Consider the following 16,676-nt stretch of genomic DNA (forward strand, 5'->3'; position numbering starts at 1 on the left):
TCTCTCCATGCCCCCCTCTCTCACTCCATGGGAGGCTGACTTACTGCACACACGAAGCAGGTATCATGCCAGGTGAATCCCAACGCCTCCAGAAACTTGTCTCCTGCCTCGATGGGAAAGTCGCAACCATGGCAACTGGTACCAAAGAGTTGATAGTAGTCTGAATGGGAGAGGGTCAGTATAATGTTACTTTCATGACGCAAATTATTTCACAGTGCCGTTCATTCCCTAAGACCTTGCTTGCTGTGACCTCTCACCTCTTTCACAGTATGGCAGCCCGTCCTCCAGGTGGAAGGTGTTGTTTCCGATTGGCTGCTGGCAGGACGCACACAGGAAGCAGTACACATGCCATGTCTGCTTCAGGGCATTGATGACTTCCTGTATTAAAAATACAAGGGATTATAGGGAATTATATTACTGTCATAATGCCATAACTTGATTTCAATATGTGTCTGTGCATTAGAAGAGGAAGCTAAGATAGTTGAGCAAGGTGGACAAACCAAGATACTATACTGTCTCCTAAAGTATGTCACTCACCCCCAGTACCTTCTGCTGGCAGCTGGTACAGGTAGGGGCAAAGATACTATACTGTCTCCTAAAGTATGTCACTCACCCCCAGGACCTTCTGTTGGCAGCTGGTACAGGTAGGGGCAAAGATACTATACTGTCTCCTAAAGTATGTCACTCACCCCCAGGACCTTCTGCTGGCAGCTGGTGCAGGTAGGGGCAAAGATACTATACTGTCTCCTAAAGTATGTCACTCACCCCCAGGACCTTCTGCTGGCAGCTGGTACAGGTAGGGGCAAAGATACTATACTGTCTCCTAAAGTATGTCACTCACCCCCAGGACCTTCTGTTGGCAGCTGGTACAGGTAGGGGCAAAGATACTATACTGTCTCCTAAAGTATGTCACTCACCCCCAGGACCTTCTGCTGGCAGCTGGTACAGGTAGGGGCAAAGATACTATACTGTCTCCTAAAGTATGTCACTCACCCCCAGGACCTTCTGCTGGCAGCTGGTGCAGGTAGGGGCAAAGATACTATACTGTCTCCTAAAGTATGTCACTCACCCCCAGGACCTTCTGCTGGCAGCTGGTACAGGTAGGGGCAAAGATACTATACTGTCTCTTAAAGTATGTCACTCACCCCCAGGACGTTCTGCTGGCAGCTGGTGCAGGTAGGGGCAAAGATACTATACTGTCTCCTAAAGTATGTCACTCACCCCCAGGACCTTCTGCTGGCAGCTGGTGCAGGTAGGGGCAAAGATACTATACTGTCTCCTAAAGTATGTCACTCACCCCCAGGACCTTCTGCTGGCAGCTGGTACAGGTAGGGGCAAAGATACTATACTGTCTCCTAAAGTATGTCACTCACCCCCAGGACCTTCTGCTGGCAGCTGGTACAGGTAGGGGCAAAGATACTATACTGTCTCCTAAAGTATGTCACTCACCCCCAGGACCTTCTGCTGGCAGCTGGTACAGGTAGGGGCAAAGATACTATACTGTCTCCTAAAGTATGTCACTCACCCCCAGGACCTTCTGCTGGCAGCTGGTGCAGGTAGGGGCAAAGATACTATACTGTCTCCTAAAGTATGTCACTCACCCCCAGGACCTTCTGCTGGCAGCTGGTGCAGGTAGGGGCAAAGATACTATACTGTCTCCTAAAGTATGTCACTCACCCCCAGGACCTTCTGCTGGCAGCTGGTGCAGGTAGGGGCAAAGATACTATACTGTCTCCTAAAGTATGTCACTCACCCCCAGGACCTTCTGCTGGCAGCTGGTGCAGGTAGGGGCAAAGAACTTCTCATAGCAGTGAGCACAGTACACTGTTCCCCTCTCCTCCACGAAGCCAGACTCCACCAGAGACATGTGGCAGTGGGAACAGTTAAACTCCTCAGGGTGCCAGGACATGCCCATGGCCACCAGGAAAGGACCTCTGTGGAAGATAGGAGGTGGTCAGAGGTCAGGGTAACAAGGCAAAAAGAGAGGTTGACTTGTTTTGGTCAAATTAATTTTAAACACCACTTTATCAATGTCAGATGTATTTGAAAGGGACTAAACTAATCAGACGTACACCCTTAGGATTAGGCTGTGTCCAAAATTCTAATATAGTGCACTACTTTTGACCACACATGGCTTCCCATACTGACTGTTGGTACTGACCTGATGACCTTGTCACAGTGGCCACACATGGCTTCCCATATTGACTGTTGGTACTGACCTGATGACCTTGTCACAGTGGCCACACATGGCTTCCCATACTGACTGTTGGTACTGACCTGATGACCTTGTCACAGTGGCCACACATGGGGGTGCGTGTTCCCGCTGCGATGTGTTCGGCCCGCTGTACCAGGGAGTTCTGGTCCTTAGGGTGCGCCTGGGGGGCAGGGCGGTCAGAAACTTTGGGTACTGTGGGTACTGGTGCAGTGTTGCTGACCCTCCCAAAAGAGGGCGCAGCGCCACCCTTAGAGAAACCTAAAGCAACAGTAAATACACCACAGTTGTTTCAATCACACCATACAGAGATAAACAAAATATCCCATTCATTTGAGCTATATAATAAACATTGACAAACTGCTGTGTCAGGTAATCACAACACTAACAACGTACTGCAGACAGGCAGAGCAGTACAGTAGCTGTATTTACATGGGTGTGTGCATTGCTAGCTAAACCTAAAGACATCTTAGCTTAGGAGTGGTGGGCAGGTGTGATCAGGTATGAATGAGTATGCTGCTTGCTGCCAGAATATATTAGATCTAGCTGTGACCTCCCTGTCTTTAGCATGGGCCAGCTGTGTCGGGCAGATCCACTCCACACCGCCCAAACAATGGATCAATCTTCCCCACCGGGGTGAAGAAACAACATTACCATAGCCAGAAGAGACATCTGACAAAATGCCCCCAAGCCCCTCAGAACGCAGAGTGGCGAAGAAGAGACTATTCTCCCCTTCTCTCCATTCTTCCCTCTCTCCTCTCTCTCTGGCTGCATAGCGACATCCAGGCTGAGATCAAAGATGTCTTCCCTCAGAGGGGGATGGGGTGAGGGGTGGAGGGGGATAGAGACTCTATTGAAAAGGAGAACCCAATCAAAGAGCGGTGGACTGGGGGGTCAGAGAGCAAGTGCCCCCTCGATTTTCTCATAGTGGAGAGCAAACGAGCTGAATAAACATGACTGGGGACTGGCAGAGAAGGGAGAAGAGCGGAGAGGAGAGGACATCCATGGGGGTGGATGAGAGAGATAGAGGAAGAGAGAGAGAGACGGGGGAGCCAGAGAGAGACGGGGAAGCCAGAGAGAGAGAGAGAGACGGGGGAGCCAGAGAGAGAGAGACGGGAGAGCCAGAGAGAGAGAGACGGGGGAGCCAGAGAGAGAGAGAGACGGGGGAGCCAGAGAGAGAGAGAGAGATGGGGGAGCCAGAGAGAGAGAGACGGGGGAGCCAGAGAGAGAGAGACGGGAGAGCCAGCGAGAGAGAGACGGGCGAGCCAGCGAGAGAGAGACGGGAGAGCCAGCGAGAGAGAGAGAGACGGGAGAGACGGGAGAGACAGAGAGAGAGAGACAGGGAAGCCAGAGAGAGAGAGACGGGGGAGCCAGAGAGAGAGAGACGGGGGAGCCAGAGAGAGAGAGACGGGGGAGCCAGAGAGAGAGAGACAGGGGAGCCAGAGAGAGAGAGAGAGACGGGGGAGCCAGAGAGAGAGAGAGACGGGGGAGCCGGGAGAGAGAGAGAGACGGGAGAGACGGGAGAGCCAGAGAGAGAGAGACAGGGAAGCCAGAGAGAGAGAGACGGGGGAGCCAGAGAGAGCGAGACGGGGGAGCCAGAGAGAGAGAGACGGGGGAGCCAGAGAGAGAGAGAGACGGGGGAGCCAGAGAGAGAGAGACGGGGGAGCCAGAGAGAGAGAGACGGGGGAGCCAGAGAGAGAGAGACGGGGGAGCCAGAGAGAGAGAGACAGGGGAGCCAGAGAGAGAGAGAGACGGGGGAGCCAGAGAGAGAGAGACAGAGGAGCCAGAGAGAGAGAGACAGGGGAGCCAGAGAGAGAGAGAGACGGGGGAGCCAGAGAGGGAGAGACAGAGGAGCCAGAGAGAGAGAGACAGGGGAGCCAGAGAGAGAGAGACGGGGGAGCCAGAGAGAGAGCAAGGAGGGAAGAGAGCATAAACTGTATATGATATTGTCACTGTGTGTTGGCTCTATGCTCTAACTAACCCCTGAAGAGGCTTTGGGCAGGCTGTAAGGGAACACTGGAGATTTGTATCTCTGTTTCACTTGAACCACAGCAGGGCTGCCAAACCTCTGGTCCAAACTCCTGGTCCAAACTCCTGGTCCAAACCCCTGGTCCAAACTCCTGGTCCAAACTCCTGGTCCAAACTCCTGGTCCAAACTCCTGGTCCAAACCCCTGGTCCAAACCCCTGGTCCAGGTCCATCAAACTACTACTTCAACCACATCTGGTTAAGTTGGTCTTTTAAATGTCCTGTTGAGTGACCGTTTAGAGGCAGCAGTTTCTAGCCCAGTCCCAGGGCTTAGGGGACATGTTCTTGGTTGACACAATGACAGGAGTGCATGGTGGCAGGGAGGGAGGGAGCAATGGAAGGAGGGAGGTGAGGGAGGCTGGATAGATGAGTTTATAAGACAACACTCATCTCTCTCTGATAAACATCTGGGAGATGTATTACCTTCTGTCATCAATGCTGCCTGGCTTTTACACAGATGGCGGACAGAGGGCATAGTTCTCTCTCACACGAACAGTAACACATACACACACACAGACCCATGGAACACACCACAACACCTGTATACAACCTAATACCAATCCTGTCCTGCCCAGTGGAGGCTGCTGAGGGGAGAGCGACTCAAAATAATGTCTGGAACAGAGCGAATGGAATGGCATCAAACACCTGGAAACCATGGAAACCATGTGTTTGATGTATTTGATACCATTCCACTGATTCTGCTCCAGTCATTAGAACGAGACGGTTCTTCCCAACTAAGGTGCCACCAACCTCCTGTGGTCCTGCCTGCTGCTATGAAAACTGCCATGAAAAACATGACATATTTAGCACTAGTAGGGGGAATGGTAGAATCACACAGAACATACCATGCATCTGGCCTGGTTCCACACAGTCAGTATGAGGTATGTGTTTGTGAACACAAGGTCAAGTAAGCGTAAATGTGATACATACTCTATCTAACAGAGAGGTATCTGTGGTCTCTCATACACCCCCTTTCAACAGCTCTCACTTGAGGTCCCCAGGGAGGCAGGAGGTAAGCATAGGACCTCTCTTGCCTCACACAGCTCTGTAAAGGCATACAGCAATAGTAATCTCAGTAATAATGACTCCTAATGACTTCTACAGAGAAAGCTGCAGCTCTCACAGCCCCTCAATCGTCTTTGTTTATTAAAGAGCAGGACATCTTATATATAATTCTACGTTTTCACTCAGGAATCGTGGAAAAGGAGCCTATAATTTGAGCTCATTAGCTGAATACAGCTTGTTTTATGCTGCTCTAATAAAAGCACTGATTCAATGGTGAGGGTTTCCAGTAACAACACAGGTCTGCCCCCTGCAGGTCAAGAGAAGCTGCTACATGAAGTCACAGTTAATGAGTACTGTTTGAGTAAAGGGCAGAGCTCTCAACTTAGAAAAATTAAAGATGTATATTAGCATTTCTGACTCATCCATGTTCAACAAAGGCTGTAATATAACTCAGCTTCAAGCAAATCTGTTGTTTTATCATAGCAGCAGGACACACACAATAACAGAAACATCATCAGAATGTGTAAACACAGCCAGGTGAGTGAACCTAACCACAGAATCCTCTGGGCAGACAGTCAGAAGAATAGCATAGTGGTAGTGTCATGGTGTAACAGTACCTGCTGAACCTCCAGCTGGCCAGGAGTGTTTGACCTGGGCAGACGGGGTCTTGAAGGTGGGTGGCGGGACACTGCTGCCATTCCTGGGGGCTCCTGGGACTTTGGTCATGGTCTTCACTGATGCTGTGATGTGACCACTGGGCGGGGCATTCTCAACAACTTTACTGGAGAACAGAAAAGGACTGCTTATAGGTCATTGTTCATGGACACACATGAACGTCTTTGACCGCACACACGTTTGTTTTACTATCCTAGTGGGGACCAAACAATTGATTTCCCTAAGCCGAACCCTAACCGTTAACCAGTGGAGGCTGCTGAGGGGAGGCTCATAATAATGGCTGGAATGGCACCAAACACCTGGAAACCTTGTGTTTGATACAATTCCACCTATTCCGCACCAGCCATTACCATGAGCCCGTCCTCCCCAATTAAGATGCCCCCAACCTCCTGTTCTATTAACCTAATCCTAACCTTAACCCTAACTCTAAACCTAACCCTAATTGTGACCCTAACTCTAAACCTAATTGTGACCCTAACCCTAAACCTAACCCTAATTGTGACCCTAACCCTAAACCTAACCCCTAAGCCTAAAATAGCCTTTTTCCTGTGAAATGACCTAACTTGTCCAAATGTTCCTTGTTTTAATATCCTTGTGAGGACTTCTGGTCCCCACAAGGATAGTAAAACTGAAAAACCTATACAGTTACACAAATATAAATACACACATACACACACACAGACACTCCATCATACTTCAGAAATGCTTTTCCTTTATAGTATTCAAGGTTCCCAGGTTCTGGTAGGGTTGGTGTTGTTTATTCAGGACTATTCACATCACCAGGCTGTGCCAACGGAGGCCTGTCAGTCTCTCCCTCAGGCCCAGGCCATGTTTGTTATGGCAACCTCAGCCATGGTTACAGTACAGTATGAGTTTAATCCAGGACAGCTGTTAGAATGTCATTCCATTACAACACGCCTCCCCACTAAAAACTATGCAGACTTACTTCATTATTTTCGGCGTTAATAAAACTCCCACATTCTGCATCCTCTCCTACCCCCAATATAAAAGATGTGCTTCTCTTCCTGTTCAAGTGCATGTTTATGTGTAACAATGTGCAGACCATGCCCAAAAATAACTAAATAGTTGTTGGAAATACAAGTGCATTGGAAGCGCTGTTTTGAAGACAAAAAAAACCCTGGGCTCATTATGTGACTGAGTCACATCCAGCCCAGGCACTAATCATTACAATGAATTAGCAGGAAGCTCAGAGACACACTCAACCATCAGGCCAATTAAGAAGAGAGATGATTGGATTAAAAGCTGTGTCTGATGAAAACCATGGTCAGTATATCCAATAAGGATACAGGATACTACCCAGCGTCCAGATGGTGCATCACTAAGGAACACAGGAACACAATTAGAGTTGGCATGGTCTCTATCTCTCTCATTCTCTCTTTCTCTCCGTTCTTACTCTCTTTCAGTGAAATAATGTATGTTGTGGAGCTGCTCATTCTTTCAGACTCTGCAACGTTTCCCTCCATGACATTGACGGTTCTATAAATAATGCTTTTGAGAAAGACTTGCCCTAAGGCAAGTAACCTGACTTGAGTCTGACTTGATTTGCTCCAGGTCATATTGAGTTGTATGAATGTCAAATTGGTCAGCTACGCTGTCATTTAAATATGTCTTGAGGATACTGCCCTCTACTGACGATAAGGATCCATTACTATAGACCAAGCATTTTTTTAGCAAATGCTCTTATTCAGAGCTACTTACAGTAGTGAGTGCATTCATTTTCATACTTTTTCATACTGGTCCAGTGTGGTAATGGAACCCACAACCCTGGCGTTGCATGCGCCATGCTCTACCCACTGAGCACCTACTGCACAGTCAAGTGTTTAGATAATGTACTGCATAGCAGAAGAAGAAACAGAAAAGGAAGCTCAAGAGAAACGGAAAAGGGGACAGGAAATGAAGAACAGCTGAGAAAAGGATACAACTTTATTGATATATAAGCAGTTACAATCCTCAAGTAAAATGAATATGGTTAGTGTATACAACGAAACAAAATGAAGATAAAATACAAAGATACACACAAAGTATCAGAATGAAGTTGGAACAGAAGTAGAAACAAACAGAATAAACACAAAAAGTAGTTTATTACAGATGATAATGTGCAGATTTAATCTCAATCTGCTTCTCATGCGGTATTCAAGATACACTCAGTGGCCCGTTTATTAGGTACACCCATGTAGCCAGGTCGCACCCCCCTTTGACCCCAGAACAGCCTGTATTCTTCGGTGCATGAACACATTGCTCAATTTGTATTAAGGGACTCAACATGTGCCAGGAAAATATTCCCCATACCATTACACCACTGCCACTAGCCTGTACCGTTGACACCAGGCAGGATGGGGCCATGGACTCATGCTGCTTACGCTGCCTCTGCCATCAGCATGACGCAACAGGAACCGGGATTTGTCAGACCAAACAATGTTTTTCCACTCCTCAGTTGTCCAGTGTTGGCCTACACGATTCTTGCCATTCTCCTTTGACCTCTCTCATCAACAAGCTTTTGTTTGTCGCACCATTCTCTGTAAACCCTAGACACTGTCGAGCGTGAAAAGCACCAGGCACCAACGATCATACTACTCTCAAAGTCGCTTAGGTCACTTGTTTTGCCAAATCTAATGTTCAATCCAACAGTAATCGAATGCCTCAATGCTTGTCTGCCTGCAATATTTAGCAAGCCATGGTCACGTGCGAACGGGGTGGTGCACCTAATAACCTGGCCATTGTGTGTATGTACTACGGCAAGGGAGAGTATTTAACTCAAACACACACACACTCACTCACACACTCACTCTCACACTCCCCTAACACACCAGCAGGCTCACTGTACACACACATACACAGCAACTTACTAACTAATTCCAGTAACTACTTAAAGGGATGTGGTATAGGACAAGGCACAGGTGGTGAGGTATAATGTGAAATCTCAGACTGCTATAATGTGAGATCTGAGACGGTCTTTCTAGTTAACTACAGGCTGATTGAAATGAATAAAACACAGGCAGAGAGATGTTACTGGGCACAGCAAACTACAGTCTACTGCACGTTGAGTGTGCGTGCCGAAACACTGTGGTGCCAGTCTCTCAGCTTGTTGTACTGTTGTCCCACAACCTTTGGGTCCGGTTTGTTCACCCTAACACACCCAAAAGACACAGGAAAGGAGGGGAGATGGAGGGAATGAAGGAAGGAAGGAGGAAGAAAGGAGAGGACACAGGAGAGCAGACAGGAAGAAAGGAAAGAAAGACATTGTAAAGAAAAATAAATATACAGAAACAGTCAGGTTTGCCAGTGGTGGTACTTCCTGACAGGAGAGCTCTGTCTGAGGGATGCTGTCTGTAAACCACATCTCTCTAAGAAGGAGAGATTGGAAGTCTCCTCCTGGCAGGCCTTGATTACCCACAATCCCACTTAATTACCCACAATCCATCTTCGTGACATGCTGATTGGCCGGGGCTTTGGTTGGGAGAGCAGCAGGGTGCATTTAATGCAGATGAAGATGAATAGGGGCAGAAAACAGACCTGAGAACCCCCAGAACCCCCAGCTCTAAAAGGCGATGAGGGTTGGCCAACCCAGCTAACCCTGCTTGAGCAGTTTCCACTAGGGTTTCCTCTGATGTGGCTTCCTGTAATGAAGTCTTAAACTAAGTGTGATACTGAGCGTCTCATGGATAAGGAAGTATGGGCTAAACTCGGAATCCCAATAATGACAAGCTCCTGTGGCATGCAGGATGAGACATGGAGTGCCAGAAAGCTCTGATCAACCCAACATAGTAACAGTAACAACAACAGCATCAGCCTCACACACCAGGAAACTACCCTCAGATCACATGGGTTCAGACTGACATACCACCAACTACTCACTTCTTTCCAGCGCTGTTCTCCTGGGCTTGGTCTGTGAACAGAGGAGGAAAGAAACTCATCAACATAAAACAGAGCTTGTCAAATGTGCGTGTAGACTTGTGTGTCTTATAATAGAAAATAACTGATTTTTATTTGTTTTATTTAACTAGACAAGTCAGTTAAGAACAAATTCTTATTTACAATGACGGTCTACCTCGGGCCAAAACCGGACAACACTGAGCCAATTGTGCGCCGCCCTATGGGACTCCCAATCACAGCCGGTTGTGAAACATGCCTGGAATCGAACCAGGGTCTGTAGTGACTGCACTGAGATGCAGTGTCTTAGACCGCTGGCCACTCGGGAGGCCATGGGGTGACCAGACAAAAAGAGAGTGGTGCTACTGCTTTTTAAATGCTCATTTTAACAAAGTAGATGTTGATAAAAAAATATACCTATTTAAAAAAAATCTGTGACTCGCTAGCTCTGGCCCAACCCATCAGTATTCTCAAATCCAAACTCATCGTGGAGAAGAAATGTTAGTTGGTGTGGCATTTGGCCGGACTGATGTGGATGGCTAGCCAGGCAAGTACAAACCACTCTCCAGCACTCATTCGCATCAACAGCCTTGCACATATTAAACATTCTAGAAATAACCTCAGCCTATGTGTGGAATAGAGAATGACTTCTAATGCACTGCTCCTTGTCAGCTCCATGTCAGTTTGTATCAGCAGAGCAGGTCTAACACACACAGGGCTGGGGTGATGACAGCAAGATGGATGCTGAGGCCCAGAGACAGAGCTGCGCCAGGGGGACCAGAACACACAGACAGAGCTGTGCCAGGGGGAACAGAACACAGTGACAGAGCTGTGCCAGGGGGACCAGAACACAGTGACAGAGCTGTGCCAGGGGGACCAGAACACAGTGACAGAGCTGTGCCAGGGGGAACAGAACACAGACAGAGCTACACTACCAGGATGGGAAATGGCTGGTGGATGCCCTAAGTTCAGATAATTAAGCTAAATTACAGAAAACACTGTACTGAACCCACTTTCACCACTGTAGCATTGAGATTCCCTTTTCCAGAGCTGACAAACACACACATTTTGTGTTTTTTCTACATGTGGGCTTTGGACTCTTTTTGTTATGCTCCCAAATGCTGTGTGTGACCACCCGTCACTGTGGCTGGTAAGAACAGATATTCTACCAGCCAATGCTCAAATCTACCAGCTTTTTGCTGATGGCTGGTGTTCATTTCCCGCCCTGTGCACTACAGGGACGAACATGCAGCACTGTTGTAACCTGTACTACAGTCTACTTATGTAACCTTTCCCTTAGGGGAAAAGGCAAAGCCAAAATGGTCACTTCAGAGGGATACTACTGTAAGATCACAATGGTCTAGTTAGGATAGATGTATATTTCCTCGTCCCATTGTGCCAGGTTATCCAGTAACGAGGGTGTCATTATGCCTCGGGGTATTGGGGTAAGGGGGAGCAGAACACAGAGACAAGAGCTGTGCCAGGGGGACCAGAACACAGAGACAGAGCAAAGGGGGTACCCACCTTTCTCTGTGCCGGTGATCTGAGCCAGGATTCTGAAGGACCTGGATTGGGAGGTTCCGGTGCGAGGATGCCAGTCCTCTGTGTCCTCGATCAGACGCTTCTTACTGGCCTCGCTGAGGGGTGAGGCGTGGGTCAACTCTGGTTCAACTCTGTTCCTGAGACCACACACAGAAAAAAGTCATCATCAGCATTAACATTCTTTTACAATTATCATTACCACTCAGCATTCATAACAATCACTCTTAATAATTACTTCATTATTCAGATTAATTTATTACCTTCATTAATGTTTTTATATAGTAGCATAACACAAGTACAACATTTGTTCTCGTTCACACACTGGTACAGACAAATACACTCGTACTCCCAATGCTACAGGTATACTTAGACAAGACAAACATACACACATTCACTAAGTGTCCACAGCTAGATGTTCCATTACAGTACCTCCTAGGGCCAGTCTTTGGGGGGACTCTGCTCACGGACATTGAGAAGGTGGTAAGAAAGGAAAATAGAAGGAGAAGAAAACTTGAAAGATAGAATATTGTTTGATAGAATAAACCATATGTAAAACTGTTTGGCTCTAAAGTATCCGTTTTTCTGTTTTGTTTATTTAACTAGGCCATACTTATTTATAATGGGGGCCTCCCGGAGAATAGTGGGTTAACTGCCTTGTTCAGGGGCAGAACGGGGATTCGATCCAGCTACCTTTCGGTTACTGCTGTTACAGGCTATTCTAACTTAAGAATTCCCGGAGGCCCACTATCAGAACCGGCAGTTACACTAGAAATAGCAGAGCAGTAGTCAGCTGACTATCGATTCAAACTAACTGCAATGACCAGGTCTAAAACCCTTATGAAGATGACATGACACACATGACCTGATTCAGCCCACATACAGTACAGGCGTTAACTCAGTGACAAACAAACATAACATGACAATGGTTTTAGTAGTAGGGGGAAATATGCTTTATGGATTATTGATCAGCTGAATAAACTGGTGATGTAGTTTGTATTTTGGGGAATTGATTTAAAACTATTAAATAGTGACATTGTATGTATAAAACAGTTAGAAACGCAGGTAAAAGTTACCATCTCTCGCCACAAGGGGGAACCACTGAGCCTCACATTACATTGAGCTCAGGACCAGAACGGACACATTGTTTGTATTCCTGTCCTGAATTATATCATGTTTAGACACACATCTCAAGATGTCTGTTTATTACATTACAAGTGGATTTCTGCACTGGGGGCAAGTCAAGTGTGTCTGAGTGTTCTGGGTGTGAGCTGTGTGCTGTGTGCTACTTGACTGTGTGTCTCTGAGTGTATTCTAAGTGAATGGGGCGAGAGGGGTCAAATTGTGACGGTCCTGGCTGGTAATTAATGAATGGCCTTGGGTAAACAGAGTGGCACGGTGGCAGACGGAGAGGGACAGATGCAGGGACAGGGTTCAGTAGCCCTGCTGAGTGGTGACAGGTCAGCCTACATGGCTCTGGGTTGCAGTCTGGAGCCTGGTGATGGGTCTGGTGGGGGTGCATCACCTTTATAGAGCCTATGGGCTCCGGTCGAAGGAAGTGCACTATAAAGAGAATGGGATGGCATTTGAAACGCAGTCTGGGTGTAAATACACTGGTTCTCCCACACGGACCGGGCCGGGATGTCATTAACCACACAGAGCATGAATGAACAGAATGAACTGGCCTCAGTGGACAACAAGGCTTATTATGGCTTATGGCTGTGTTATTTACACGGTGGCTTTGCAGGTTGTTTTGTGTTGTGAAATGAGTGTGTAAAGCGCCTGTCATAGTCCAAAACGTGTACATGTACACACAGCAGTGTGGAATATTCTGGAATATTAGACTGATGGTTTTCATAGTTTGTCAGCGCAGGTCTAGCAATTTCTCCAACTGTCAACACATTGAAATGACTAGAGGACGCCTACCGGAGCCACGCTGCTGTGCTTCCCTGTGGATGGTGGTCTCAGAGCCGTGTAGCTACGTCACAACAGGACGCTGGACTATCACGTCTCAGCGGCTGTGGACTGTGGTTTAGGCTTTAGTAAGTAAGTATATGAGGGAGGTTTATGAGGGATATGGCAGACAGGCGACTGCATGTCTATGGTACTAATCTAACTGTATCGCAGTCATCATCTGCAGCAGGATAGCACTGATAATCACATCCCACAGTCAAAGAGCTAGCAGACAGGGTCACCGTTACGACACTAACTTGGTCTCTTCCTCCTCCCCCTCCTGCGGAAAGAGAAGAGAGAGGAGAAGAGGAGGAAACAAAGTGAAGGAAAAGAGAAGAGAGAGGAGAAGAGGAGGAAACAAAGTGAAGGAGAAGGAAAAGAGAAGAGAGAGGAGAAGAGGAGGAAACAAAGTGAAGGAGAAGGAAAAGAGAAGAGAGAGGAGAAGAGGAGGAAACAAAGTGAAGGAAAAGAGAAGAGAGAGGAGAAGAGGATGAAACAAAGTGAAGGAAAATAGAAGAGAGAGGAGAAGAGGAGGAAACAAAGTGAAGGAGAAGGAAAAGAGAAGAGAGAGGAGAAGAGGATGAAACAAAGTGAAGGAGAAGGAAAAGAGAAGAGAGAGGAGAAGAGGAGGAAACAAAGTGAAGAAGGAAAAGAGAAGAGAGAGGAGAAGAGGAGGAAACAAAGTGAAGGAGAAGGAAAGAGAAGAGAGAGGAGAAGAGGATGAAACAAAGTGAAGAAGGAAAAGAGAAGAGAGAGGAGAAGAGGAGGAAACAAAGTGAAGGAAAAGAGAAGAGAGAGGAGAAGAGGATGAAACAAAGTGAAGGAGAAGGAAAAGAGAAGAGAGAGGAGAAGAGGATGAAACAAAGTGAAGGAAAAGAGAAGAGAGAGGAGAAGAGGAGGAAACAAAGTGAAGGAGAAGGAAAAGAGAAGAGAGAGGAGAAGAGGATGAAACAAAGTGAAGGAGAAGGAAAAGAGAAGAGAGAGGAGAAGAGGAGGAAACAAAGTGAAGGAGAAGGAAAAGAGAAGAGAGAGGAGAAGAGGATGAAACAAAGTGAAGGAGAAGGAAAAGAGAAGAGAGAGGAGAAGAGGATGAAACAAAGTGAAGGAGAAGGAAAAGAGAAGAGAGAGGAGAAGAGGATGAAACAAAGTGAAGGAGAATGAAAAGAGAAGAGAGAGGAGAAGAGGATGAAACAAAGTGAAGGAGAAGGAAAAGAGAAGAGAGAGGAGAAGAGGATGAAACAAAGTGAAGGAAAAGAGAAGAGAGAGGAGAAGAGGAGGAAAAAAAGTGAAGGAAAAGAGAAGAGAGAGGAGAAGAGGAGGAAACAAAGTGAAGGAGAAGGAAAAGAGAAGAGAGAGGAGAAGAGGATGAAACAAAGTGAAGGAGAAGGAAAAGAGAAGAGAGAGGAGAAGAGGATGAAACAAAGTGAAGAAGAAGGAAAAGAGAAGAGCAGTGATTCAACTGGGTCCTAAAACCACATGGATCATTCTGAGACGATGTGCGAGCAGACACCCAGAGAGAAACACACAGGATGCGGCTGAACACACATGTTTCTACTATACCTGTAACCTGTACAAGCAGACGGGGAAGTCTACAGGGTTTAGGTGGTCATGGCTAGACGGGATACAGTTTATGTCAAATTGTCGTTCCTCAAAGTTTTTGTGCATTTGACCTAAACCTTTTCCTAACCTTAAACTAATTATCCTAACCTGCTACATTCATTTTACTAACCTGCTGCATAAGGTCTAACTTGCTACAAAAAGTCAATTCTGACATAAGCTGTAACCCTTCTAGCCAAAACCGTTTTAGAAGGGAGGAAGGTCAAAGATCATATAATAACTCAGAGAAGTTATTACAGTATGCAGTACAGACTGAGATGACAACCAAAGTGCCTAGAGGTAAGTGGCATAAAGTCTCTATGATACTCTATTATAACCCCTCCTGTCTCAGCCTCCAGTATTTATGCTGCGGTGTTTATGTGTTGGGGGGTGTGTCCAGTTATATCTGGAGTACTTCTCCTGTCTTATCTGGTGTCCTGTGTGAATTTAAGTATGCTCCCTCTAATCCTCTCTCCCTCTCTTTATGTTTCTCTTTCTCTCTTTCTTTCTCTCTCTCTCTCTCGGAGGACCTGAGCCCTGGGACCACGCCTCAGGACTACCTGGCATGATGACTCCTTGCTGTCCCCAGTCCACCTGGCCATGCTGCTGCTCCAGTTTCAACTGTTCTGCCTGCGGCTATGGAACCCCGACCTGTTCACCGGACGTGCTACCTGTCCCAGACCTGCTGTTTTCAACTCTCTAGAGACAGCAGGAGCGGTAGAGATACTCCGAATGATCGGCTATGAAAAGCCAACTGACATTTACTCCTGAGGTGCTGACCTGTTGCAGGCCTGTGATTATTATTAGTTGACCATGCTGATCATCTATGAACATTTGAACATCTTGGCCATGTATCAACACCCGGCAGAGCCAGTAGAGGACTGGCCACCCCTCACAGCCTGGTTCCTCTCTCGGTTTCTTCCTAGGTTCTGGCCTTTCTAGGGAGTTTTTCCTAGCCACCACGCTTCTACACCTGCATTGCTTGCTGTTTAGGATTTTAGGCTGGGTTTCTGTACAGCACTTTGAGACAGCTGATGTAAGAAGGGCTATATAAATACATTTCATTTGATTATTCAGCTGCGAAACATAACTAATACCATTTGCATCAGTGGACTACATTGGTAGACTAGTCTAAAACACATGTTACTAGCACATAGTGTACTTCCTATCCTCTGGCCTGAGAACCACCCTAATAAAGAGCTGCTCCAGCCCAGAGCTGCCAGTACGCTGGGATAATTAGAAAACAAGCGTCTAAGTCGACACAACAACAAAACGTCAGACTGGATCAGAGCCAGACTACTGGGTGTTTGGCAAAGCTATAAACCCTATTATCAATTAAAGGCAGGCAGGGTGGGCTAGGCTGGGTTGGGCTGGGTTGGGTTAAGCTAGGTTAGGCTGGGTTGAGCTAGGCTGGTTTGGGCTAGGCTGGGTTGGACTAGGCTGGGTTTGGCTAGGCTGGTTTGGACTAAGCTGGGTTGGCCTAGGCTGGGTTGGGCTAGGCTGGTTTGAACTAGGCTGGGTTGGACTACGCTGGGCTTGGTTGGTCTATGCTGGGCTGGGATGGGTTAGGCTGGGCTGGGTTGGGTTAGGATGGGCTGGGTTGGGTTGGGCTATGCTGGGCTGGGCTGGGCTGGGTTGGTCTATGCTGGGCTGGGTTGGTTTAGGCTGGGCTGGGTTGGGTTAGGATGGGCTGGGTTGGGATATGCTGGGCTGGGTTGGGCTAAACTGGGCTGGGTTGGGCAAAACTGGGCTGGGTTGGGTTATGCTGGGTTTGGTTA

General features: G+C 47.3%; 1 protein-coding gene across 8 annotated transcripts in view; it reads right to left on the reverse strand.

Moving 5' to 3' along the window:
- LOC110537156 (PDZ and LIM domain protein 5) overlaps positions 1-16,676 on the reverse strand; it is a 112,455-nt gene that overhangs the window by 4,820 nt on the left and 90,959 nt on the right. For 2 of the 8 annotated variants that reach the window (XM_036937164.2, XM_036937161.2), the window contains exons 6-13: positions 11,782-11,808; positions 11,335-11,489; positions 9,796-9,826; positions 5,862-6,025; positions 2,278-2,473; positions 1,754-1,934; positions 258-378; positions 45-160 (exon numbers count right to left, since the gene is read on the reverse strand). In XM_036937164.2, the coding sequence (XP_036793059.1) occupies positions 45-160; positions 258-378; positions 1,754-1,934; positions 2,278-2,473; positions 5,862-6,025; positions 9,796-9,826; positions 11,335-11,489; positions 11,782-11,808 (991 nt within the window). Of the gene's footprint in view, positions 1-44; positions 161-257; positions 379-1,753; positions 1,935-2,277; positions 2,474-5,861; positions 6,026-7,845; positions 9,068-9,795; positions 9,827-11,334; positions 11,490-11,781; positions 11,809-13,559; positions 13,583-16,676 lie in introns of those variants that run through there. The other 6 variants (XM_036937165.2, XM_036937162.2, XM_036937166.2 and 3 more) reach the window with 5 other exon arrangements.

This window comes from Oncorhynchus mykiss, chromosome 12 (assembly GCF_057628025.1).
Source record: "Oncorhynchus mykiss isolate SJ-2025 chromosome 12, ASM5762802v1, whole genome shotgun sequence".
In the NCBI taxonomy this organism is placed as follows: domain Eukaryota; kingdom Metazoa; phylum Chordata; class Actinopteri; order Salmoniformes; family Salmonidae; genus Oncorhynchus; species Oncorhynchus mykiss.